The sequence below is a fragment of the Podarcis melisellensis genome, assembly GCF_964234715.1.
Source record: "Podarcis melisellensis genome assembly, chromosome: 3".
Classification (NCBI taxonomy): Eukaryota; Metazoa; Chordata; class Lepidosauria; order Squamata; family Lacertidae; genus Podarcis; species Podarcis melisellensis.
In genome coordinates, this window is record NC_138530.1 from 108,272,443 (window position 1) to 108,297,884 (window position 25,442).

The following is a 25,442-nucleotide window of genomic DNA, read 5'->3' on the forward strand; positions in this document are numbered from 1 at the left end:
ATTTCAAAGATCAGAGAGGTAAGTACTCCAGAGAGAAAGTCATGATATGGAAGCCATGGCAAACAGTACCTTTCCTTCACTTTTCCATGTAATAAAGAAGCCAAATTCATCCACTTTAAAGAGACAGTTTGGTTCAAAGACGAAAGACTCCTGTCGACAGGCAAAAAGAAAAATATTCAGTGCTTCAAGTTAAATAACAGGTCTACAGAGTATCAACCTCCATTTCTGTTTGGTTCAGAAACAAAACATTTTAAAACTCATAATGGCCCCAGAAACCACTATGTTAAATATACAGAGACCCCAAAAGACAAGCCCTACAACTAGGACTCCATTCACACAGCACCAGTTCAGGGCTAATGTCCGCTCTTCTTACAGATGTTGCAACAGAGGCATCAATGAATAATCATTCTCTGAATGACAACTGCAACATCTTACCCATACTTCTTAGGCTTGGGGCAACTCAAGTGACTAGGGAATCAGCTATACAACTGCAAATAAAACATTTTAAATGTGTTGTGAAGTGCAATATACAAGTGCGACACTAGATGGAGACAGTGCGCTATGCAAAATTCAAAATATTTTTCAAAACTTTTTTTAAAAAAAGAATTTCCACAGTGTTTTTATGTGTGTGTAGATTCCACCTAGGGCAGGGCCTCATCCAAATAACCTGCATGGTGTCTTATAGGCCTCTCTGGTTTGGTTGATGACCCAGCTAAAAAAAAAACAACCATTGGGACAGGAATAGCTAAACCTTTCTTCACTGCACTCTGGTAACCTCTAAGCGAGGTTTCTGTAATACATTAAGCATAGGGCTGCCTTAGAAGGTGGTTTGGAAACTGTAGAATTCAGCAGCCAGACTATTGGCTGGGACAAGATGGGTCTGATCACGTTGACAGCAATGGCTTTACTGGCTATTGATAAGTTTCCAGGCTCAATTCAAAGTGCTGGTTTTGATCTTTAAAACCTTATTCAGCTCAGGGCTCTGGTACATCAGCAACTGCCTTTCCCCAATTGAAGTGGCCCAAATACTGCATTCATCTTCTGAGGCCCTTCTCCAGCTGCACTTTCTGAAGGAGATGCTGAGAGTGGCAGCGTGAGAATGGGCCTTTTCAGTGGTGGCGCCCCACTTGTGGAAGGCTCTCTCCAGAGGAGCAAAACGGGTGTCATTAGTTATGTCTGTAGCCTCTTTTGTGCTCTTCCTTTTAAGTAAAGTCGTACCTCGTTTGCAGCCGGGATCCGTTCTGGAGCCCCGGCCACTAACCGAAAAGGACGCAGGGCAAGGTCCCGCATCTGCCCATGTGCAGGGAGCGGTTTGCGCTTCTGCGTATAAGCGAAGCACGATTTAGTGCTTCTGCACATGCGCAAGCGGCAAACCTGGAAGTAACCCGTTCCGGTCCTTCCGGGTTTGCTGCAGATGTTCACCAGAATGGACACTGGACAAGGTGGACATTCGCAGAGATATTACTGTATGATGTGCAAGCACTTAAGAACTTGTTTTATCTCTGTTTTTAAAATTTGGTTTTACAGTGGTACCTCGGGTTAAGTACTTAATTCCATACATTAACAGCTCAGGTCGCATACCTGAAGGGTGGAAGTTGAGTATAATTGCCCCAATATATAAAAAGGTGATAAGAAAAACCCTGCCAATTATAGACCCATTAGTTTCTAAGATGTAGCCTCCAAACTATATGCCAGGCTCCTTCTTGGGAGACTAGAAGAATGGGCAGATACAAATAAGGTGATATCTGAAGTCCAGGCAGGTTTCCAAAGAGGGAAATCCACATTGGACCAGTGCTTTGTGATGAACTTTCTGCTATGTAAAGACATCCATAATTTAAAGCAAAAATTATATGTTGCTTTTATCGATCTAAAGTCAGCTTTTGATACGGTCCCAAGACACGCATTGTGGCAAAAATTGGAAAAGACAAATATAGACCTCCGTCTATTATTTCTCATTAAAACATTATATACTGACACATCAATAGAAGTAAAGGTGGATCTGGCTGGCCATCTCACCACTAGAATTAAGACCATTACTGGAGTCAAACAGGGATGCATTTTGGCACCTTTCCTGTTCAATTTTTATATTAATGACATGGTTAAAGAACTGGAGGGACTAGTTTGCCCCTGTCACAATTCTCGACCAAAAACGCTCAGTTTTAATGTATGCTGATGACCTAGTACTTGTATCTAGAACCCAGGTGGGCCTGAGACGGCTGCTTGCAAAATTAAGTTCATATTGCAAGAGGAATGCTTTATCTATAAACTATGATAAGACACAGGTCATTGCATTTGGGAAGCGTTCTAAAAAGTATGTTTGGCACCTGGATGAACACATCATAAACCAAGTAAATACGTTTAAATATCTGGGATTGATTTATTCAGAAACGGCATCTTGGAATACACAGTACTTAATTCATTCCAGAGGTCCGTTCTTAACCTAAAACTGTTCTTAACCTGAGGCACCACTTTAGCTAATGGGGCCTCCCGCTGCCACTGTCCCACAGGAGCACGATTTCTATTCTCATCCTGAAGCAAAGTTCTTAACCAGAGGTACTATTTCTGGGTTAGCAGAGTCTGTAACCTGAAGTGTATGTAACCCGAGGTACCACTGTATTTTTTTTCTTGTCATTGCTATTTTTATCCTGTATGTAAGTCATTTTGAGGCATTTCGGTGTCCTGCACACTATATGGTGATACAGTGGTACCTTGGGTTACAAACACTTCGGGTTACAGACTCCGCTAATCCAGAAGTAGTACCTCGGGTTGGAAACTTTACCTCAAGATGAGAACAGAAATCGTGCAACAGTGGCATGGCTGCAGCAGGAGGCCCCATTAGCTAAAGTGGTACCTCAGGTTAAGAACGGTTTCAGGTTAAGAACGGACCTCCGGAACGAATTTAGTTTGTAACCAGAGGTACCACTGCTCAGAGCCAAATTTAGATTTGATGAGGCCCTAAGCTACTGAAGATAATGGGGCCCTTCATATGTCCTTTGTCAACAACAAATTGTCGCTTTTTTGTGTTGAATATATGCTATATGGTAATTGACGGACCTAATAGGTATCTACAGCCATTTGCACATAACAAAATATGTATTTTATCAAAGTATTTTTTCTCTTTGGATTTTTTTGGGGGCTCCAAGAGAGTGGGGCCCTAAACTATAGCTTGTTTAGCTTATACGTAAATCCAGCACTGCCTCTGTTCACTGGTGCCATGCCAAAGTGAAAAGCATCGGTGCATTTCTAAAACCAGATGAACTTTTAAGTTTAGGGGACGGTATTTGCTTGGTGGGCGTGTGCATAATCTGAGTGGAGAAGAGTCCTTTTGCAAAGAAGAAACTTGAGTAAGCCATACTGTTCCTCGGTCGTTTATTTGCTGCCACCATGAATGTGGGAGATAAGATCTCTGGCTGTCTTGGCAGGCTTTAATATTTAAAAATATCTTTTCTTCATTTCAAGAGATTATGGAATGAAGCAAAATAATACTAAAGGGATTTGGTGGGACTTATTTTTTGTTTTATTATCGTCTCGCTAAACAGAGCTTCCAGCTAATCTATAGTGCTTGATAGATTAGCCGGAGGTTCTGTTTACATGAAGTTTGCTAAGGCATCATTCGAGCCCCGCAAATCTAGTTAAACAAATCCATTCCTCAAAAAGACTGCAGATCGCATGATCAAATAAAAAGGAAACAGGCTAGAAATGTTCTCTTTTGCAAACACGGTATCTTCCCTCCCACATTCCTTGGAGCTATCCTCTTTTAAAGAGTTTACAGATATGGAAATTACATTGAATGAGCTTGCAATAAGTGTGTCTTGCTGGAACTGAATAGCCAGCTTTCAAAAGATGTCTGCTGGTCTGAACTGAGAAGTAAATGGGCTGGTATCCTTTTCTGGCATCCATTACACTACTGTCTGGCAATGTGTGTCGTTCCCCCCCCCCCCCAAATATTCATTTCTCATTGGGAGATCTACAAAATTGGTAACAGAATTAAACTGTTGTGATTTCCATTTTCCCAAAAAAAACACCACCCCAACCACAGACTTTCTCGGCAGAGTGGTGCATGTTCTAGTTATCTCTCGCTTGAACTACTGCAATGCGCTCTATGTGGGGCTACCTTTGAAGGTGACCCGGAAACTATAACTAATCCAGAATACGGCAGCTAGACTGGTGACTGGGAGTGGCCACCGGGACCATATAGCACTGGTCCTGAAACACCTACACTGGCTCCCAGTACGTTTCCGAGCACAATTCAAAGTGTTGGTGCTGACCTTTAAAGCCCTAAACAGCCTTGGTCCAGTATACATGAAGGAGCATCTCTACCTCCATTGTTCTGCCCAGACACTGAGGTCCAGTGCCAAGGGCCTTCAGGTGGTTCCCTCGCTGCGAAAAGCCAAGTTACAGGGAACCAGGCAGAGGGCCTTCTCGGTGGTGGCACCCGCCAGGTGGAACACCCTCTCACCAGATGTCAAAGAGAAAAATAACTACTTTTAGAAGACATCTGAAGGCAGCCCTGTTTAGGGAAACTTTTAATGTTTAATAGGTTACTGTATTTTGGTGTTTTGTTGGAAGCCGCCCAGAGTGGCTGGGTAAACCCAGCCAGATGGGTGGGGTATAAATAAGAAATTATTATTATTATTATTATTATTATTATTATTAGTCAATGTAAATCATTTAATATGGTGGAGAGCATGGCTTACATGCAAGTAAGCAAAAAATTAACACAAACAGTAGCAATGGAAGGGTTTTGTTGCTAATTACGCACCCTCTGCCCCAAGGTCCCAAGGCAGGTTACAGTAATTAAAATGCAATGTTAAAAATAGTTTAAAATAAGGTGGGTCCTAAATATATATATATGTTGTGATAAGAACTAATTGTGCACAGTCGCCTTTGCAATGTCAACAAATGCCCAGAGATTTTTGTTTTTGTTTTTTTGGCAAACAGAGGTTGCAATTCTATTCACATTTACCCAAATATCTGCATTGACGTGTATAGGATCGCACTGCTAATAATTCAGTTCTAGTCTATGATTGGGACCTGGTTATTCAGCACTGCAAAAACAAGGGCCAGATTCAAAAAAGGGGAATTTTGGAAGCATCCCTTGTTCTTTCCACTCTTAACATGTGCATGTATCAAGTCAAATTCAAAGCCCTAGTAATGAACTGGAAGAGTGTATTCTCCCATGCTGTTCACTGTGGTTTTGCAAACACGTGAAGAAGTAAACACAGAAAAACGTTCTTTATTACTATTATTTCTAACAAGGTATGCACACTGTTCCATGACTTTCCTGTGTGTGCTGATGATTTGCATTCACTGCGTACAACTGTGGTAGCCAGATGTCATTTGACTTAACGCTGCCATCAGCCCCAAACCATTGGACATGTTGGCTGGTGCTAATGGGAGCTGCAGAGCTTTGGGAAGAAGATGTAAGGGCTCTAAAACCCTGTCAGATCCTTGTGCCTCACTTAGTCAGCTTAGAGGAGGCAGCACATGACATGGCAGAGTATGGCCCATGAGTTCCATATCAAAGTCTTGCAGTTTCGGCCCAGGTTACCTGAAGGAGCGTCTCCACCCCCATCATTCAGCCCGGACACTGAGGTCCAGCTCCGAGGGCCTTCTGTCTGTTCCCTCCCTGTGAGAAGTAAGGTTACAGGGAACCAGGCAGAAGGCCTTCTTGGTGGTGGCACCCACCCTATGGAACACCCTCCCATCAGATGTCAAGGAAATAAACAACTACCTGACTTTTAGAAGACATCTGAAAGCAGCCCTGTTTAGGGAAGTTTTTAATGTTTGCTCTTTTATTGTGTTTTTAATATTCTGTTGGAAGCCGCCCAGAATGGCTGGGGATACCCAGCCAGATGGGTGAGGTATAAATAAATTAATTATTATTACTATTATTATTATTATTATTATTATTATTATTATTATTATTATTATTGGTCTCAGCAGTTGGCCCTCCCTTTTCTAGAGGCAAAGACTCCTTGCTTGCCTTCAGACTGCAGGTTTCAATGTTTTGCTCTGGGGTAATATTAAGGAAGTCGCCTTACCTCTTCATATCTGTCAAACACGGCTCCATCTTGTAAAAATGATGGAACTGGCTTCTGCCAGTTAAATTCATATGGCTTTGCCATTATATAGAACTGCCACCCTGAAACAAAACAAGCAAAAGTGAGGCAAGTGGAATGTAAAACTGCAAAAACTAGGGTGAACATGTTCTCTCGCCTGGTAAGGAAGCACAGTTTGGTTTCTGACCAGAGAATAGGTGTTTTTTCCCCCAATCTCTTTTTCCCTATTATTATTATTATTATTTATTATTATTATTATTATTATTATTGGTTTTCACATATTACATTACAATACAGATGTACCAAAGCCAACACCATTTCCTCCCCATTACCCCATACATTTACATTTCTATTTCCTCAATCCATCATATTATTCTTTTCTCCTTCCTCCCACTTCCCTCCGCCCTCACTCAATTTCCTCCACACTATACAATTTACAATAATCTTTGCATTCTACGACCTTCTCAAATCATCTATATATTCTTATTATCTTTCCTTACTAATTTTTCTTCCATTCAGTACTTCACATGTTAATCTAGGCATATTAGCATATCTTTTTTTGAGGAATATTTTGCCATATATTCATCAAAACATTTCCACTACTTTTTTATTTTTTGATTTGACTGATTTCTTATTATAGCAGTTAATTTTGCCAAAATTAAATATTCATTTAGTTTACAAATCCATTCCTCCTTTGTGGGTATAGTTTGTGACTTCCACCTAGCAGCAATCACTATTCTAGCAGCTGTACTTGCATACAGAAAATTTCTTTTATTCACCCTTGGTATCTCATCATCTATCAAACCAAGGAGATATGTCTCTGGTTTCTTTGTTATTGATATTTTCAACATCTTCTTTAGTTCTTTGTGTACTACTATCCAAAGTTTCTTAATTTCCTCACACCTCCACCACATATGTATTGCTGTTCCTGTTTCTCCACCACATCGCCAACAGAAGTTGGATTTCAATTTGTATATCTTTGCCAACTTAACTGGTGTTAAGTACCACCTATAGAATATCTTTACAAAGTTTTCTTTAATTGTATATGAAGCAGTAAATCGTATATCCTCTCGCCAGAGTTTCTCCCATTGTTCTAGATAATTTTTAAATCTCTGTTTAGTTTTCTGCCGATTTGAGTTTTTTATTACACTGAATTTGTATATCGCCTTTCATCTGAAGATCACAGAGCAGTTGATCATGTAAAAAAATAAATAATGAAAACACAAAATACATAATAAAGACAAAACAAAACAAGCAATTAACACCCCTTCCACAGGGCCATAGGATGTTAATGCCTTCTTGAAGAGAAATGTTTTCGCCTGGTGCCTAAAGATATGCAATGAAGGCTCCAGGCAAGCCTCCCTGGGGAGAGCATTCCACAAACAAGGAGTCACCACAGAAAAGACTCTTTCTCGTGTTGTCATCCCCCAGACATCTCAAAGAGAAGGCACACGAACAAGGGCCTCAGATGATGATTGCAGGGCCTGGGTCAGTTCATATGGGGAGAAGTGGTCCTTGAGGTATTGCTTTTAAAATGTTTTTAATGACTTGTTTTTCTCTGCATTGGCACAATGTTAGTATTTCTTTTAATGGCTCAGAGCTACAGTCAAGTGGTATAACATTTCTGAGGTGGGTTGGGGAGAATTGTTCTACCCGGCAAGCCAAAATGCTTCTGCTGACAGAACATTCAACATGGCGCAGCTCTGAATTCTTCCCATGGCTGCTGATTCCAATGAGTAAAATTTGGTTGAACACAACCCATTGCCTTGAGTAACAACCCTGTGAGAAATGCCTAAAATTCACCAGGCCGCATTTTATTAATGGACAGAAGAAGTGATACAATTAACTATAACATCACCAAAGCAGAGCATGAGAATCTTAATCTCAGGGACGTGGGTTCGATTCCCACATTGGGCAAAAAGATTCCTGCACTGCAGGGGGTTGGACTAAATGACCTTTGGGTCTTTTTCAGCTCAATGATTCTATGTTCTCTGGCAGAAAACACTCCCACTTGGATTGGGAGTTTATAAATACGCCTTAACCCAAATGAAAAGACTCAATATAACACTAAGTACTATTTATTCCTGGTCCTCCTTTTCAAAAAGAAGGATAACAAAGAGTATTTTCTAAGTAAAGCACATGGCTAGAAGCCAGAGAATACGGATAGCACAAGAAGCCAGAGGGGTTATACATAATTTACTGAACTTGTGATCTCATTATACAAACACTGTAATGAAGGGAGAAAACACAAATCAGCTTGGCTTTGAAATCTTCATGAGAAAGGCTACTAGAGCACAGAATTTTCACATGAATGGACTAATAAGAGGTTCACAAATTTCACAACAGCCTCTCACAAACTGTTTTGAGCAAATTGTATTAGAAAGACTGGAACACACATGGCTCTCTCCACAGAATTTAAACACACCCTTTTCTGGTTTAAGAGAAGGTTGGGAAGACAACGAGATTGGAATTTTAACTTGAAGAAGACCCACCCACCCATACATACATACATACATACATACATATGGAATGATGGGATTTAATAAAGACATGGCTTATCAGCTTAAGCAAACTCGTCAACTTCACAAAGTTATGATTTAGATTAGAAGTTAGCAAAGGAGTTTTTGTGTTTCTTGGAGACAAGGCAGCCAGTACAGAAACATGACTCTGCCTACTAATAAAAAATATCTCAGACCTTTAGAGAAGGGCAAAGGAAATGATTAAAAATGTGAGAGCACCATCTCTAAGCTTTAATGTCAAGCAATTAGTATTGAAAGCAGATACATGAACAAACATGTACAATTAAAAGAGAGACAGATTATTTTTGAACCCTCCTTTTTTCCCTCTTGCCACCCCCAATCTACCTCCTCCTCAAAATTCCTAGGGGATGATCTGATCTCTGCCTGAGGCATTAACTAGACCCAGTTCTTCAGTTATTACTTTTTTTAAAAAAATCCCAGAATCATATTTCTTCAATTTCTTTTAAGAGTGCATTGGTAGCAATTCCTAGCATGATTAAGTATTAGACAAAGTCAAACTTTATTAAAATCACACCTGATTTAATATCAGCTTGTTCTAGCAGTGCAGCAGTTTATTGCACTTTCTAAAGAAACTAATATGCATATGCACTTCTATTGCATACTTTTATGACAACTGGCCAAAATATGAGAGGATTATAAACGTTCAAATGCACAGAAGTACTTGTGAATCCTTCTGAAGGTTTCATTATAGTCTTAAACCCTTGTCCCAGAACTCAGTTTACAGTCATGATTCATCATAGCCTTGATTTTTTTTCTTTTCTTTATTAGTTTTAAATGAGAGAGGGGGCAGTTGCAGAGAGCGCAATGTACACAAAAAAGGGGTTGCCAACCTTTATGGATCAGTAGACACATTTCAGATTTTGAGTGAGAGCAAAGGTGCTAGTCACAGCTTACTGGGTGGGTGGAGAAAGCAGAAACACAAAATTATAGAGAGACAGCCACCCCCAACAATCTTCTGCCTTGTCATGGAGTTCACACAATATTGATTTCACACACACACACACACACACACACACACACACACACACTGTTGCTATCTAATAGCAAAAGGGAATCTTCCTCGGTGCCAGGAAAAATACACAAGGTGGCCACACACACAAATTGCTTAGAAAGAACCTGCACATTTTGCCCCATAATATTCTTTCTTGGAGGGCTACTTACCTATTTTTCTTTTCTTAAATGAAATCACAGAGTCTAGGGCACTTGCCCAAGGGTGACAGAGAAAGCATTCACAAGCGCCAACTTGGTGACCCATGGTCCTAGGTTTTCTAGCTAAAGGACTGCATGTGATAGGGCTGGGGAACACCTGTATGAACTGGGACCTTGGGGAGCCAATGTCAGACAGAGTAGATCAGGGGTAAGCAACCTAAGGCCCGGGGGGCCGGATGCGGCCCAATCGCCTTCTCATTCCGGCTCACAGGCGGTCCAGGAATCAGCATGTTTTTACATGAGTAGAATGTGTCCTTTTATTTAAAATGCATCTCTGGGTTATTTGTGGGACCTGCCTGGTGTTTTTACATGAGTAGAATGTGTGCTTTTATTTAAAATGCATCTCTGGGTTATTTGTGGGGCATAGGAATTCGTTCATTTATTTATTTTTCAAAATATAGTCTGGCCCACCACATGGTCTGAGGGACGGTGGACTGGCCCATGGCTGAAAAAGTTTGCTGACCCCTGGCTTAGATAATTGGACCAATGGTCCAGCTAGCATTAGGCACCTCTATACATTCATAAACCTGTATCCAGCTATATCAATATTTCAATATTTCTGGTCCCCAGCCCTCCAACCCATCCAGGATGTTTGCTCTTGGTCAACCTGAGCCCAGCCAGAAAATGATGTCTGTGTGCTAAATTTGTTGGATGTGGGTCACTCGCAAGCGTGTGTGTGTGCTTGCTGCTGGAGGGGAATATCAAAACACAAGTTGTTTTCTATGTGCTATGGCCCTTTCCTAGACATCGCATGAACATCTTTTTTATTTTCCTCCAGAATATTAGCTTAGGGACAGCTGGCCACAGTGAAATGATGACATGAACTATTTATCTCCAGGTGAACATAAAGCTTGTAAAAGACAAAAAAAATAAGATTGGATTGATAACAGATAAATTAATTGGATATGAATTTGCTGAACAATTTTTAAAAAGGGATACAAAAAAGGGAGGCGTGAGGAAGTCAGGAAAATAGGTGAATCAAAGATGAGAATTTAAAAAGAGGGATTTTTGTTTTTGTGTATATTTTTTGTGTTTTTCTTGTGTTTTTTCTTTTTTCTGTATGTTGTTATTCTTAAAACTTAATAAAATATTATATTATAAAAAAACAGAAAGCTTGCAAAAGAAAAGCAAGGGGAGAAATTCCAGAGAGAGAGAGAGAGAGAGAGAGAGAGAGAGAGAGAGAGAGGAAGGAAGGAAGGTAGGTAGGAAGGAAGGAAGAAAGCCAGTGTACAGGAGTCTGGTTGGCTGCAGCCCACACTCATCAGTCCTTACAGAATAAGGAGAATGTCCCTCACTGATTTCTTCCTTAACTCTAGGCAAATGCTGACTCTTCTTCAGTTTGATAAGCTCACTTCTCCAAAGTGGGTAGCATTTTAAAAAGGAAAGGGAGTACAATTTAATCACTTCATCTCCTCCCTTAGCACCCATTTCATTTTCAAACTATGTCCTCATCTCCCTGCACCTGCAAGCTTGTATTAGGACTGGAGCGCACATAACATTTCCAACAGGGATGCCATTGGAAATGATGAGGACTATCAAACACAAGCACCAGTACCTCCCTGATCTATAACATTTCAAAGTCCATATGGTACTCTGATATGCAGAGTACCATATACTCTGATATTTCACCTCAGATATGCAGATGACACAATCTTGATGGCAGAAAGTGAGGAGGAATTAAAGAACCTTTTAATGAGGGTGAAAGAAGAGAGCGCAAAATATGGTCTGAAGGTCAACATCAAAAAAAACAAAGATCATGGCTACTGGGCCCATCACCTCCTGGCAAATAGAAGGGGAAGAAATGGAGGCAGTGAGAGATTTTACTTTCTTGGGCTCCATGATCACTGCAGATGGTGACAGCAGTCACAAAATTAAAAGACGCCTTCTTCTTGGGAGAAAAGCAATGACAAACCTAGACAGCATCTTAAAAAGCAGAGAAATCACCTTGCTGACAAAGGTCCGTATAGTTACAGCCATGGTTTTCACAGTAGTGATGTATGGAAGTGAGAGCTGGATCATAAAGAAGGCTGATCGTCGAAGAATTGGTGCTTTTGAATTATGGTGCTGGAGGAGACTCTTGAGAGTCCCATGGACTGCAAGAAGATCAAACCTATCCATTCTGAAGGAAATCAGCCCTGAGTGCTCACTGGAAGGACAGATCGTGAAGCTGAGGCTCCAATACTTAGGCCACCTCATGAGAAGAGAAGGCTCCCTGGAAAAGACCCTGATGTTGGGAAAGATGGAGGGCACAAGGAGAAGGGGACGACAGAGGACGAGATGGTTAGACAGTGGTCTTGAAGCTACCAGCATGAGTTTGACTAAACTGCGGGAGGCAGTGAAAGAGAGGAGTGCCTGGCGTGCTCTGGTCCATGGGGTCACAAAGAGTCGGACACGACTAAACGACTAAACAACAACAATGGTACTCTGGGCATCAGCTTGGTGGCAAGCCACTGCACTTTGCTGTGGCAGCAAAGGCCACTGTTAAAATCTACCTGTTGCAGGTAATTAAAGGGGGGGACACATTAAAAAATATTATAAAACAGGGACAAAGAATGCTATGGGGTGGGGGTGGGGAAAACTAACATACAATAATCCTAACCCAGATAAAGAAAGCAAGGTAAGTGGTTCATCAATAGCTGAACTACAAGTGATGCTAAATGTGGCTCTGTCAATCATGCCAGGGGTTTCTGTTTAATTTGTTTAAGCATGGAAGGCATTGTTTACTGGGCCCACAGCAAGAATGGAGGGGAACTCTATGTTCTCCAACCATGATCTCCAGAAAGACCCTCCACAGACAGACACACACACAGAGAGAGAGAGAGAGAGAGAGAGAGAGAGAGAGAGAGAGAGAGAGAGAGAGATTGCAATAAGTGATATGGAAAGGTAAAGGGACCCCTGATCATTAGGTCCAGCTGTGGCCGACTCTGTTGTTGCGGCGCTCATCTCCCTTTAGTGGCCGAGGGAGCCGGCGTACAGCTTCCGGGTCATGTGGCCAGCATGACTAAGCTGCTTCTGGCGAACCAGAGCAGCACATGGAAACGCCGTTTACCTTCCCGCCAGAGCAGTACCTATTTATCTACTTGCACTTTGATGTGCTTTCGAAATGCTAGGTTGGCAGGAGCAGGGACCGAGCAACAGGAGCTCACCCCGTTGCGGGGATTCGAACCGCTGACCTTCTGATTGGCAAGCCCTAGGCTCTGTGGTTTAACCCACAGTGCCACCCACGTCCCTAAGTGATAGGGAAAAGGCTACCAATTTTCCCAATGGGAGCACCCTGCATCCTTAACTGTAGAGCGTAGGGGGAGATTGTTGCTAAGCTTGCAAATTTCTCAGAAGCTTGTTGTGAACATACAAGGATGAAGAAGCCCTGCAGGCCCACCTGAGTCACTTGAAAGAAGTAAAAACAGAACGACACACCCCCCCCCCAAAAAAAACAAACCTGTGCTCATTTGTCTACTGTGGAACTGTGCAACTACAACAGAGATAACAAATTTCCAAGAAAAATCATTTTGGACTAGTCTTCAAGATGCACAAAAACAATCTGTGTTTTCTGTCTCTCTCACACTTGGAACTGTCCAACAGAGCAGCCATGCCTAAATTTATTTGTCAGAAAGTCTGCACCTTGTTTGTGGAGAAAGTGTTTGCCCTTGGCTACCATTCTCCTTCCTCTCTCCTTTGGCTCAAGAAATAGCAAGCGAGGCAATGCTGTTCAATATCACACTTTTTCCACAGTGAAAATGCGCTCCTGACATCTTTATAAATGTGTTGAGATCCCACAGCAGACTGAAGTGCGAGGAATACAAATTGTATGCCGTGCAGTCCTTGGTTGCCGTGCAACCGGGAACATACCCCGGTGCAGTGGGAAACAAAACAAAATGAATAAATAAAAGCGCCAATGTGAACGTTACGTAAAGAATTTAAAAGAAAAACCTCATATACTCAAAAATTTGTGCACACGCCCCTATTTCAAAAAAGTGAAATCTTAAGCTCAGAGAAATAACAGGATGTTCCTCCGTAATGGCATAAAATACAGAAGGATGTGGAACAAGTTTTCTCTGTAGGAAGGTAGGAGCATCTTAATCAAACACAGAGCATCATAATCTCCAACCATCTTAAGAAGAATTTTAATTCTCCAGCAGCTGCTTATTTTGCTTACGGAGAAGCTCAAATGCAATTATAATTGTGATAGCCTTAGATAGGAAAAGGTTCACTCCAAGCTAAAAATAGCTAACCCCACCAAGTTCACCCATCACTCAAATTCAGCCTGATGCATGACGCCTCTAAGGGCACACACAGCCCACAACAGAACTGCCCCTATAAAGAGCATGTGCAAAGATATGATAATTTAAATAGGAGGCATGATAATCCTATATTAAGCAAACAATCCTATATCACCACTACCTTGACCTGGTAAGTTTTGTTGCCTAGGAAGGAAGGCCTCTGCACAGCTCAGCCTCTCTCTTGCCCAGCTTCTGATAAATGTGAAAGGAACTGGTCTATGTTTGGAAATACTCATACCAAATCAAGCAATGAAGAGACAAACGAAAGGGTAGAAACCTGTTTCAATCGGATAACCCTTTAGCTTTTAGAAGTCCATCTAACTGATAGGATGGCAAATTTGAAGAAACAGAAACTGATGGTGATAAGCATAGGCAAAGAGGCTGAATGAGCTTTGTTCCGCCTCCCCTTCTTTTTCTCAGCCTTTTTAATATCTGCTCGACACTGTGGAAGACTGGAGAAGACAAACTGATTTCCACAATAACTAATACTGTAATTTGTTTCACTATAATGTTAATGGTTTCTGTTTATTGTCTTTCACCTGCTTCACATTAACTGACCAAACCAAAGAGTTGCTAGGTTCCTTTTAGCTCAGCCATCTGTAACAAAAAACTTTAATAATTAAATTAAATTATTGTCTGAATAAATCATAATATACCTGACATGATAATTCTATGGAAAATCAAGTCCCACTTAATGAATTTTATGTTCCTAAAGTAACAAAGTGACTTCCGATATGTAGAGTACTTAAAAACACACACCAATTATTGCATTTATTTCTTTTTACACTTTCCCAAAAATTTTCTTTTTTCCCAAGGGCTTCAACATTTCCAGAAAATTTAACAAATCAAAATAGGACATCTGCTTGAGGAAGTATTTTCTCTACATTTCTCTTTCTTCCTCCCTCAGCAAACTTCTAATTCCTGAGTGGTAATCTGAATCAAGGGTGGGGAACCTCAGGATTATGGGTCTAATCCATGCCTCTCATTATTGCCCTTGGACTCTTCTGCCTACCCCACCCAAACCCCTGTCTCCTCAGGCCGTACCCCTCTGGGGCCTTCATTCACACCCTCCTTGGATATTTGCGGCAGGCTGCAATGTGTTCTTGACCTCCAATACTACATCTTGCTTGTCTGGTTGGAAAACAAGAGAGGCATAAACAGCCTACTGTAGAAAGGTAAAAATTACAGAAGGGAATGCGGACTTTGAGCTGAAAAGGGTTCCCCAGCTGTGATCTGATGAGTTATTCTACTGTGCATACATTCGATAATTGTTAGAGGGAGGTTGTTGCTCCTACAACCTAGCAAACAAATTGCTGCCGAAATCCAATGGAGCAGAAAAGACTATTCATGTATGTGACCACAACTGCACAGATGTTATTGGCCCAGAGATGGAAAGAAGATAAAGTCCCTACCAGAGTAGAATGGCAGATCAAATTGATGGATAATGCTGAAATGGCTAAAATGATCGGAAGAATCAGAAATCAGGAAGACCAAAATTTTAATAAGGAATGGGGGAAATTTATAACCTATCTTAAAAACCACTGTAAACAGTTAAAATCGTTAGTTGGATTGGAATATCACTTGCAGCTTAGTGGTGAATTTTGGACACAATGGAGATGTAAAAGATTTGGATTCTCATAAAAGATGCAGGAGGAAATGATTAACAATAGGATCCACAAAGGGGAGGAGGGGAGTCCAGGAGATTCCTTGGAATCTTGTTTTTATGTTGTATGTTCGATAGGTGGCTGTAAAATTTTAAATCTGAAAAATCAAATAAATAAGTTTATAAATAAACAAATTGTTATTCTTGCTCACACCTCAGTAAGAACTGATTCATACACACAAATCCTATGGCGTTTCGGCATCCCTGATTCATACCAAGTATTCAAAGGGATTTTACCAGCAGAATTACAGAATAGTCATTTTAGTGTTTGTACAACTGTAGGACTGCAAAAAGAAAAGAACCTACTATTATTACGTTCAAGAAGATGATGCACACGGAAGCAAGGAGACAGTCGTGAAGAAAACAGCAGACTCTGCCCCTACTATTTGTAATGTTTGGAAGTAAATTCTATGTAGCATTGGAGAAGACAAAGCAGACCTAAATCCCAGCCAGGGAGGGAGAATTAAACAGTCAACAGAATTACCACTGCATGACATATTTACATTGCTGTATATTCACTGACTGGAAGACCAGCTATAGACCCCAAGGTAAAAGCCTGTGATCCATAAACCAATTCTCATCCCATTTAAGCTCAATTCAAAACTGCTTTAGTCCCTTTTGCATAGGCTACTGAATTAATGCAAAGCAGAGGGCTTCAGTTAATTGGCCTGTCAGCCATCAGTCAGACTGGCAATACCTGGGCGGAATGATCAAATAGCTTGCCCCAGCGTACATCAGTTTTCTGTATTCCAATTCGGCAATCTCCCTCACACCTACTTCAAAATAAAAGGCACAAAATACCTTGCTTTCAACGTACGTACAGCATTTGTCAAGGTGCAGCTTGCTCCTAGCACGTGACATGATGAAGGATGTTAACCCCAAATTATAGGGCAGCCACTTGAAAAACCATAGAGGATGTGTGTTTTTTCTTGATGCCGTACAATTGAACTTGTTGAAATAATTATCTAGGAATGCTTTCCAAGTGAATAGTACTTATTGTATCTGGAAGTGAACACTGCATAGAGCCAGGAACACAAGGCCATATGTAGCTATTAAGCAAAGTGAAAACTGATCCTTTAGATTTGAGTTCATTGTCCTGCTGCATATGATGCTACAATTACTATTTCTACTAACACTTTGGAAAGGCAGAAATTGCACAGGTTCATGTGCGATGAGACCATGCAAAAAGTTTTAAATTAACCCTATAAACAAAACATTTTTTTCATTCCTTCAATAAATGCCTTCTCCCTTGAATTTGCTCCCTATTAGGAGCCTGGTGTTCATATTTGAGCCTCTGACAAATGGGACTTCAATAAGCAGCACCCCCTGATGTCTTGTGATTGACAGACAAATGTCAAATTTGGCCAGGTGAGGAGATAACAATCTCATCCACCAGCCAGAACAGGTTTCCCACCCCTCTTATAAGAAAAGGTCCAGTTACTCAATATTACTTTACCAAAGTGTTTACCTTAATTCGATGCAATTACTTTTGTAGGTTCAAAATATTTATTTTATGATTATCAGAGGCCTGAGATGGTTGATAGCTCAGTCAGTAGAGCAAGTAGTGGCCAATTTGTTCACCTTATATTCTGCCATAAAATCCAGAAGCAAACAGGAGGACAGCCTTGTTGGCCGGGATCAATATTTTATGAAATCTGTATAGCAATGGGCCAGTTGCAAGCCATAGAAACTGGATGATGTTTTGACTCCCTCTTTACAGAGGCCCTAATGTAGTCTTGAGAGAAGAACAAGAGAGGATGAAGAGGAGAGAAGGCAGGAGGTTGGAGCTAAGCAGGTTCAGGTTTTGAAGTAGGAGTTTGTCCTGTCATGTAGAGACAGAAGTGACAGACCGGGGAATATTTGAAGAAAAGGAGGAACGAACTTTTTATAATAACTGACTTTGGTGAGGTGGATTTCTCTTGATTTTTTTGTCATTATTCCTACTACTACTTAGAATTTGTGTTAACATACTTATTTGAATTATGGTGCTGGAGGAGACTCTTGAGAGTCCCATGGACTGCAAGAAGATTAAACCGATCCATTCTTAAGGAAATCAGCCATGAGTGCTCACTGGAAGGACAGATCCTGAAGCTGAGGCTCCAATACTTTGGCCACCTCATGGGAAGAGAAGACTCCCTGGAAAAGACCCTGATGTTGGGAAAGATTGAGGGCACAAGGAGAAGGGGACAACAGAGGACGAGATGGTTGGACAGTGTTCTCGAAGCTACCAACATGAGTTTGACCAAACTGGGAGGCAGTGGAAGACAGGAGTGCCTGGTGTGCTCTGGTCCATGGGGTCACGAAGAGTCGGACATGACTAAATGACTAAACAACAACAATACTTATGTGGCAATAATAAAAGAGCAAAACTTGAAGAACTGCAAACCTTGTTTAGACCAGTTAAGCTTTGTAAAGAGCCATTCTTGCATTATTGTACCTTTTATGGGTATTGGGGAAATCTGAGATCCTTGATTTATTGGGGGATCCTCTCATGTCCCAGCATAAAGGTTTTTCATTCATTCAGGAGAGGTCTAACCTCTGACACGATCGCCACCCAATAGTGTGTTATTGTAAGTGAAACAACAGAGCACACCCATCCCTCTACCCATAAACATTAACTATCTTGGGGGGAAATCCAACACAAATGAAAGCACAAACGTAGAAGTCTGATTTTGTTTAGGATTAATTGGATCAAAAGACTAGAACGCAGTTAGTCAACAACACACACTGAATGCTTTATCAGAAAACCTAATGTTGGACACTTTATTTATCAGGAGATAGTACTGCTGCATTTCAGGTCTTACTCAAAGTTTCAAGAACTGAGTCCCTTCAGGGTTTCTAAGGAAAGAGTTGAATTTCAGGATGAGGAGCTAGAAGCAAAGGAGTAAGCTATTTTCTCAGACTTAAAGTTTAAACCAACACAACCCTTCCCCCCTTTTCCTCTTCTTCAGTATATTTCTCCATGCAAGAGAGTGACAGAAAGACAGCAGACATGATGATGGCTATGGCTAAATGCAAGTAAGCAACACACACATTAAGAATTACCACTTGGTATGCAAGTCAGCCCATTTTCATGCAGAGTTCTAACTTAGCAGTGGTACATCCGTTCAGAGCAACCTAAAGCTGGCATGCAAGTGAGTCAGCTTCTATAGCAAGTGTGTTCATATCTGACAGGTCACAGGTGGGACATTTTCATGGGCTTTGCACATGGCCGTCAACCTGACTGTTTCAGCCCTGAGTGTTGCGCACCAACAGAGTAGTAATAAACAGAGGTTGAAAATGTAGGAGAGAAAAGTGAAATTATCTTTCACTGGAGATAAATTAGAAGGGAAGGTTTGACACCACTTGTTAAATGATCAATAGATAGCCCACTTTTGTTAGTTTGTCATTAGCTGCAAACTAAGTACATGATGACCCGACACTCAAAGAAACCTCAGACAACCACAGTGAACCAATAAATGCTGGTTTATTCCAAACTCAGTAGCAGAGTGCATGCTTTGCATGCAGAATTCTCCTGTTCAGTTCCTGGTCTGGTTGGGAAAGGCCCCTGCCTAAAATCCTGAAGAGTCAGTTACAAAATAATGAGCTTAATGTTTCACTATCAAGAAACTTTTCTACATAAGCTATGGTGACAGTTCTAAACAACATTGGCTTACATCACAATAGACAACCCATATGCTGAGGACCAGCTACAGACAAGTATACTGTTAAATGATGCTTTAAGAAGAAGACACTATTATAGATTGAGTGAGAGTGCACAGGGATAGTTTAGGTGTCTGTAACTTATTTTCGGGGGGGGGATGTTTATTGAAGTTTTCAGAATACAATAAAAGGAGCAAGCTAATCTACAGGAAAGAAAGAAACTAAAGGAAGACGAAATGGAAAAAGAATCTACAAGATCCTCCCTCGTCGCTGTATCTTAACTTTCATCCCCTATAGAGGAAAATGTGCCTTTCCACCTCTCACCTGGGCTCATGATCTCCCCTTACTGGCCTCTCACACAGGGTCCAAACTATGGTTGTCTTTTTTCAAAAAGTGAAGACTGGACACAAAGGGGAGGGAAGGCAAAGTTGTTGAGCGGAAAGAAGAAGAAGAAGAAGAAGAAGAAGAAGAAGAAGAAGAAGAAGAAGAAGAAGAAGAAGAAGAAGAAGAAGAAGTTGTTTCTAACTTATTTTTTAAGAAAAATTGCCCAAAAAATCAACAACAATCCCAACACTTCAAATATGGGCTGCCATACACACAAGTGTTGTCTTGGACATTTTTGCCACTTTTCAATAATTTCACACGGGAGCCATTTTCAGTAGATGAATCCCAGCTATGTCCAGGAGATTACAGACATATGGCAGCCCTAGTCCACATTGCCCTTCACTTTTATCTGTACAGTGGTACCTTGATTCTCAAACAGCTTAGTTGTCGAACAAATCGGCTCCCGAATGCCGCAAACCCGGAAGTAAGTGTTCTGGTTTGCAAATGTTTTTTGGAAGCTGAACATCTGATGCGGCTTCCATTTGAGTGCAGGAAGCTTCTGCAGCCAATCGGAAGCTGTGCCTTGGTTTTTGAAAGGTTTCGGGAGTCGAACCGACTCCCAGAACAAATTAAGCCTGAGAACTAAGGTACCACTGTATATAGCTCTTACTTAATGAGAGAGAATAATAATATAAGAATAATAATAACAAAACTACCAAGGAAGATAAAAGTAAGGGGAGACGAAAGAGACAGAAATAGATAAAGGGACCTCCAGTGATCTGTCTGTCAGTTGTGTATACAATCTTTCTTCAAAATGGCCAAATGCTCATTGTAGGTTTTTCCATTATTCCTCCCTTTGCTGGATGTTGTTTTTCCAGTCCTGCACCAGTGCTCTCCAGTTTGTTTATTTTTTTCAATGCAGAAAGTCTAAAGAATATTACCCAGTTACTGCCTACATGGTTACAAAAACCTTTCCTCTATTATTTACGCCTGTTATTTATTTTCATATTAAGTGTTTTTTAAATAAAAAAAATCAAGTACAAACTTCTAATAGTCCTGTGCTATTTTTACTCTCTGTGTTTTAACAGATTTGTTTTTATATTCTTTTTCTAAAATTCTGTTACAATTTAATTACTTTTTAACTGTTTATATTTTATATGTTTTTTGCTGTGTCCTACGGCCTTTTAAAATGTGTTTTTTGTGGGGGGTGCTATTGGGGTTTTTTATTATGTATTTTATTATGTGATTTTATATCTTGATTTTATTCTGTGAGACTCCTAGGTATAGGGCAATACATAAATTCAATAAATAACAACAACAACAAACAAACAACAACAACAACTCCCCCACCCTCCAAACACACACAAAGTGCTGCCATGTGCCACACGTCATTCCACAAGTGCCGCTCTTGAACTTATATGGCTGGATTCAACTAATGAGTCCCACTAGCTAAAGACCACACAAGGACTTCTATTAGCAAAACAGGCCTTTTCCTGCTCTTCCCCTCCTGTGAGACTCCACACTGATTCAGGGTGGGATGTCAGGAGAAGCTCCAGAATAACATGCATGGGGGCAGAGAGGGGAAATGGTTCCATCATGGAAGCAGAAATACTTGCATTGGTAAAACAACCAACTTAGTGCTACAATGAATTCCTCCTAGAGGCTTGACCACCAGTCTCAGAAAACTAAAAAGGTAAAAGGTTAAGGGCGCCTGGATGGTTAAATCCAGTCAAAGGTGACTGAGGTTGCAGCACTCGTCTCGCTTTCAGGCCAAGGGAGCTGGCCTTTGTCCACAGACAGCTTTCCAGGTCATGTGGCCAGCATGACTAAACTGCTTCTGGTGCAACGGGACACTGTGATGGAAGCCAGAGTGCACAGAAACACTGTTTACCTTCCTGCCACAGTGGTACCTATTTATCTACTTGCACCGGTGTGATTTCGAACTACTATGTTGGCAGGAGCTGGGACAGAGCAACAGGAGCTCATTCTGTTGCAGGGATTCGAACTGCTGACCTTCCAATTGGCAAGCCCAAGAGGCTCAGTGGTTTAGACCACAGCGCCATCTGTGTCCCTCATAACCATGTAGGGATCCCACTTTAGGGGAGTAAATTGAGCTTGACCTTCTGGTGACTTTCAGTGCCCATTGTCAGGCTGAAAGGCAAGATATGAATATTTCAAATAAACCAATGAACAAAACAAACATTGGTTCAGCTTTAATCATGGAGAACCTCTGAATAGATCATTATCTAAAGTGGGCTACAGTCCAATTCACAATTCTGAGTTATGTTTAAACTGGGAAACTAATTTCCTTCTGACTAAGAGGAAGTGCAGCTTAAGAGGACAGCAAAATTAAATGATGCCAAGAGAAAGCAAAACACAGGATTACTGATGCTACTGTAAACTAGATGGACTCAGTTCAGCTCCTTTTGGAACCTTGCCAAGGAGCAAACCGTCAAGGGGGAACTTCAGAGCAACAGATTCCCAAGGTGTAAACACCATGAGAATACAGCAACGAAATCAAGGCCACAAACCTAACACTTGATGTATGCTGAAGAGCTATGGAATCCAGTGGTACCTCGGGTTACAGACGCTTCAGGCTACAGATGCTTCAGGTTACAGACTCTGCTAACCCAGAAATAGTACCTCGGGTTAAGAACTTTGCTTCAGGGTGAGAACAGAAATCATGCTCCAGCGGCACGGCGGCAGCGGGAGGCCCCATTAGCTAAAGTGGTGCCTCAGGTTAAGAACAGTTTCAGGTTAAGAACAGACCTCCAGAACGAATTAAGTAATTAAACCAAGGTACCACTGTACAGTAGAAATCGCACAACGGTGGGGGAATATGAGGCACGCCAGCACAATGGTTCAGAAACCTTGAAAGAATGCCACGCTGGTGCCATCATCGAAGCAAAGAATTGTAATCATTCTACAAGCCAGCACCCAAATTGAGGCAGAGCCATGGAAGCTACAAAGCAGCTGTCGCCACATCCCAGCCCTTCAGCCCCCAATCATGCACCCCACAGCAATGGAACTTTATGCTGACAATAAAACTGGCCCTCCCCACTGAGCTCAATAAATGGGGGGAAATGAACACCACCCTTCCTGGCACGATTCATGATTAACTGGCACCAGGACCTCTGCACTCAATTACAGCGCATTATTGGTAAACTACTCTGGGAGCCTTTCCTCAGCTGAAGAGCAGGGTAAAGGTGCTTTGAAATACAGTGGTACCTCAGGTTACATACGCTTCAGGTTACATACGCTTCAGGTTACATACGCTTCAGGTTACAGACTCCGCTAACCCAGAAATAGTGCTTCGGGTTAAGAACTTTGCTTCAGGATGAGAACAGAAATCATGCTCCGACAGTGCAGCGGCAACAGCAGCAGCAGGAGGCCCCATTAGCTTAAGTGGTGCTTCAGGTTAAGAACAGTTTCAGGTTAAGAACGGACCTCCAGAACAAATTAAGTACTTAACCCAAGGTACCACTGTAAACGCTCAGTTTTTGAACAAGAAGTATTCTTGTGTTTGTTGCACCCTTGAAATACTTTTATCTTTCTGCCACAGCGGTACCTATTTATCTACTCGCACTGGTGTGCTTTCGAACTGCTAGGTTGGCGGGAGCTGGGACCTGTTAGAGGGGGATTTTCCACTGGTGGCAGATGACAGAAGACTGTGACACCATGAGACCGGTGAAAAAACCAAATTAAATAAGGACTTTATTTCAAAACAACAAATAGCAAAGCTTGTGGGTGTTTTTCCTGTAGGCAGGTTCAAACTGCAGCTTTTCTCCTTTTGTAGCCATGGCCAGGTGCACCCAATCAGCCCACATAAGAGCTCACATAAACTGTTCTTAAAGGTACAAACATCTTTACTGTTTCTGTGCAGAATGTTTCTTTCCCAACAGGACCGAGCAATGGGAGCTCAGCCCATCGCGGGGATTCGAACTGCCGACCTTCCGATCGGCAAGCCCAAGAGGCTCAGTGGTTTACACCACAGCGCCACCCGCGTTTCCGTGTGCTCTGGCTTACGTCATGGTGTCTCTTTGTGCCAGAAGCGGTTTAGTCATGCTGGCCACATGACTCGGAAAAACTGTCTGTGGACAAACTTCAGCTCCCTCGGCCTGAAAGCGAGATGAGCACCGCAACCCCATAGTCGCCTTTGCCTGGACTTATCCGTCCAGGGGTCCTTTACCTTTCTGTTGTTCTCATCTGTTGTGGCTTCCTTTCCAGCACATTTCTGCACTGCCCTTCCCTGTGCTCAAAAATCAAGGATGGTGTAGCCCTTGCAAAGTACACGACAACTAAGCAAGCCAGCAGCGTTATACTCACAGATTAAAGGAATTTTCTTTTCAGCTGAATCCTTGGGGACTGTATCTCCTGTCACAGAGGAAGCACTATGTTTCTTACAATTCAAAGTGTTGGTGCTGACCTTTAAAGCCCTAAACGGCCTCGGTCCAGTATACCTGAAGGAGCGCCTCCACCCCCATCGTTCTGCCCAGACACTGAGGTCCAGCACCGAGGGCCTTCTGGCGGTTCCCTCACTGCGAGAAGCCAAGTTACAGGGAACCAGGCAGAGGGCCTTCTCAGTAGTGGCGCCCTTCCTGTGGAACGCCCTCCCACCAGATGTCAAAGAGAACAACAACTACCAGACCTTTAGAAGACATCTGAAGGCAGCCCTGTTTAGGGAAGCTTTTAATGTTTAATGTATCACAGTATTTTAATATTCTTTTGGAAGCCGCCCAGAGTGGCTGGGGAAACCCAGCCAGATGGGCGGGGTATAAATAATAAATTATTATTATTATTATTATTATTATTATTATTATTATTATTATTATTATCATCATCTATCCCTTAAACAAAAAGGGAAAACAGGAGAACTTTCTAATGCCGCAAGAAGAATGCCAACTTTATATTGACACCTCCCTGGACCCCAATATACGGCAGAAATCTGGAGAGCTGTTCCATCCCCCAGGAGCTCCTGGATTAGGCAGTAAAATGCCCCTCAGCAGATGCTCCTGGGTTGTGAGTATTTTTCAGTCCTCTGAGATGTAGATAAATAGCCGTCTCTCCATCAAAACATCTGCCACACAGGCTTCCTCTGGGCTTGGGAATCTGAAACTCCCCCTTCTACTTTCTCTGATGAATTGTGAGGCTTCTCTTTTTCACTGTCCAGTCAAGGTGACTGCTTACTATAGAGAGACTCAAGCGGTTGCTTAGGCAACTTGGTGGGACAAAGGATAGGATCTTCAGAAGAAACTCATTGGCTGTACGAAATGGGCAGCAAACCTCCACTCAACCATTGCCTATTTTGCCCTGGTTGTAGAAGTTACAGATGGGGCACTTCAACGGCTCGCACCCTGCCAACTACTTCGTAGAGTATAGTACACCGTTTAACCAAACCCCTTAACAAGCCTTAGTTCAAAAACAGACATAAAGTCACCAACACACCTTGTCATTTCTTTGGAAGGTATTTATTCGGCATGAAAACCTAGCATGATGCTCTGCAAGGGTATCTTTAAAGCCAGGTGGATAAAAATCTATTTTTGTAATTTAAAAAATAATTAAAACTCAGATTGTTTTATTTAAATCGGATTTTTTTTTATTTAAATCAGATTTTTAACCTTCCTCTGGTTGTAAATATTAAGATTATATCAGCAAGAATGAGTCTTTCTGTTTAAAAAAAATGATTTAAATCAAGTCTTACTGACTAGTGATTTAAATCATG

The 25,442-nt window shown here is 41.5% G+C and overlaps 1 protein-coding gene across 11 annotated transcripts in view; it reads right to left on the minus strand.

Moving 5' to 3' along the window:
* Window positions 1-25,442, minus strand: part of PLCB4 (phospholipase C beta 4) — a 246,337-nt gene that overhangs the window by 83,396 nt on the left and 137,499 nt on the right. For all 11 annotated transcript variants that reach the window (XM_081905997.1, XM_081905989.1, XM_081905994.1 and 8 more), the window contains 2 exons: window positions 6,045-6,145; window positions 70-150 (listed from right to left, as the gene is read on the minus strand). In XM_081905997.1, the coding sequence (XP_081762123.1) occupies window positions 70-150; window positions 6,045-6,128 (165 nt within the window). In that variant the 5' untranslated portion in view covers window positions 6,129-6,145. The remainder of the gene's footprint in view (window positions 1-69; window positions 151-6,044; window positions 6,146-25,442) is intronic.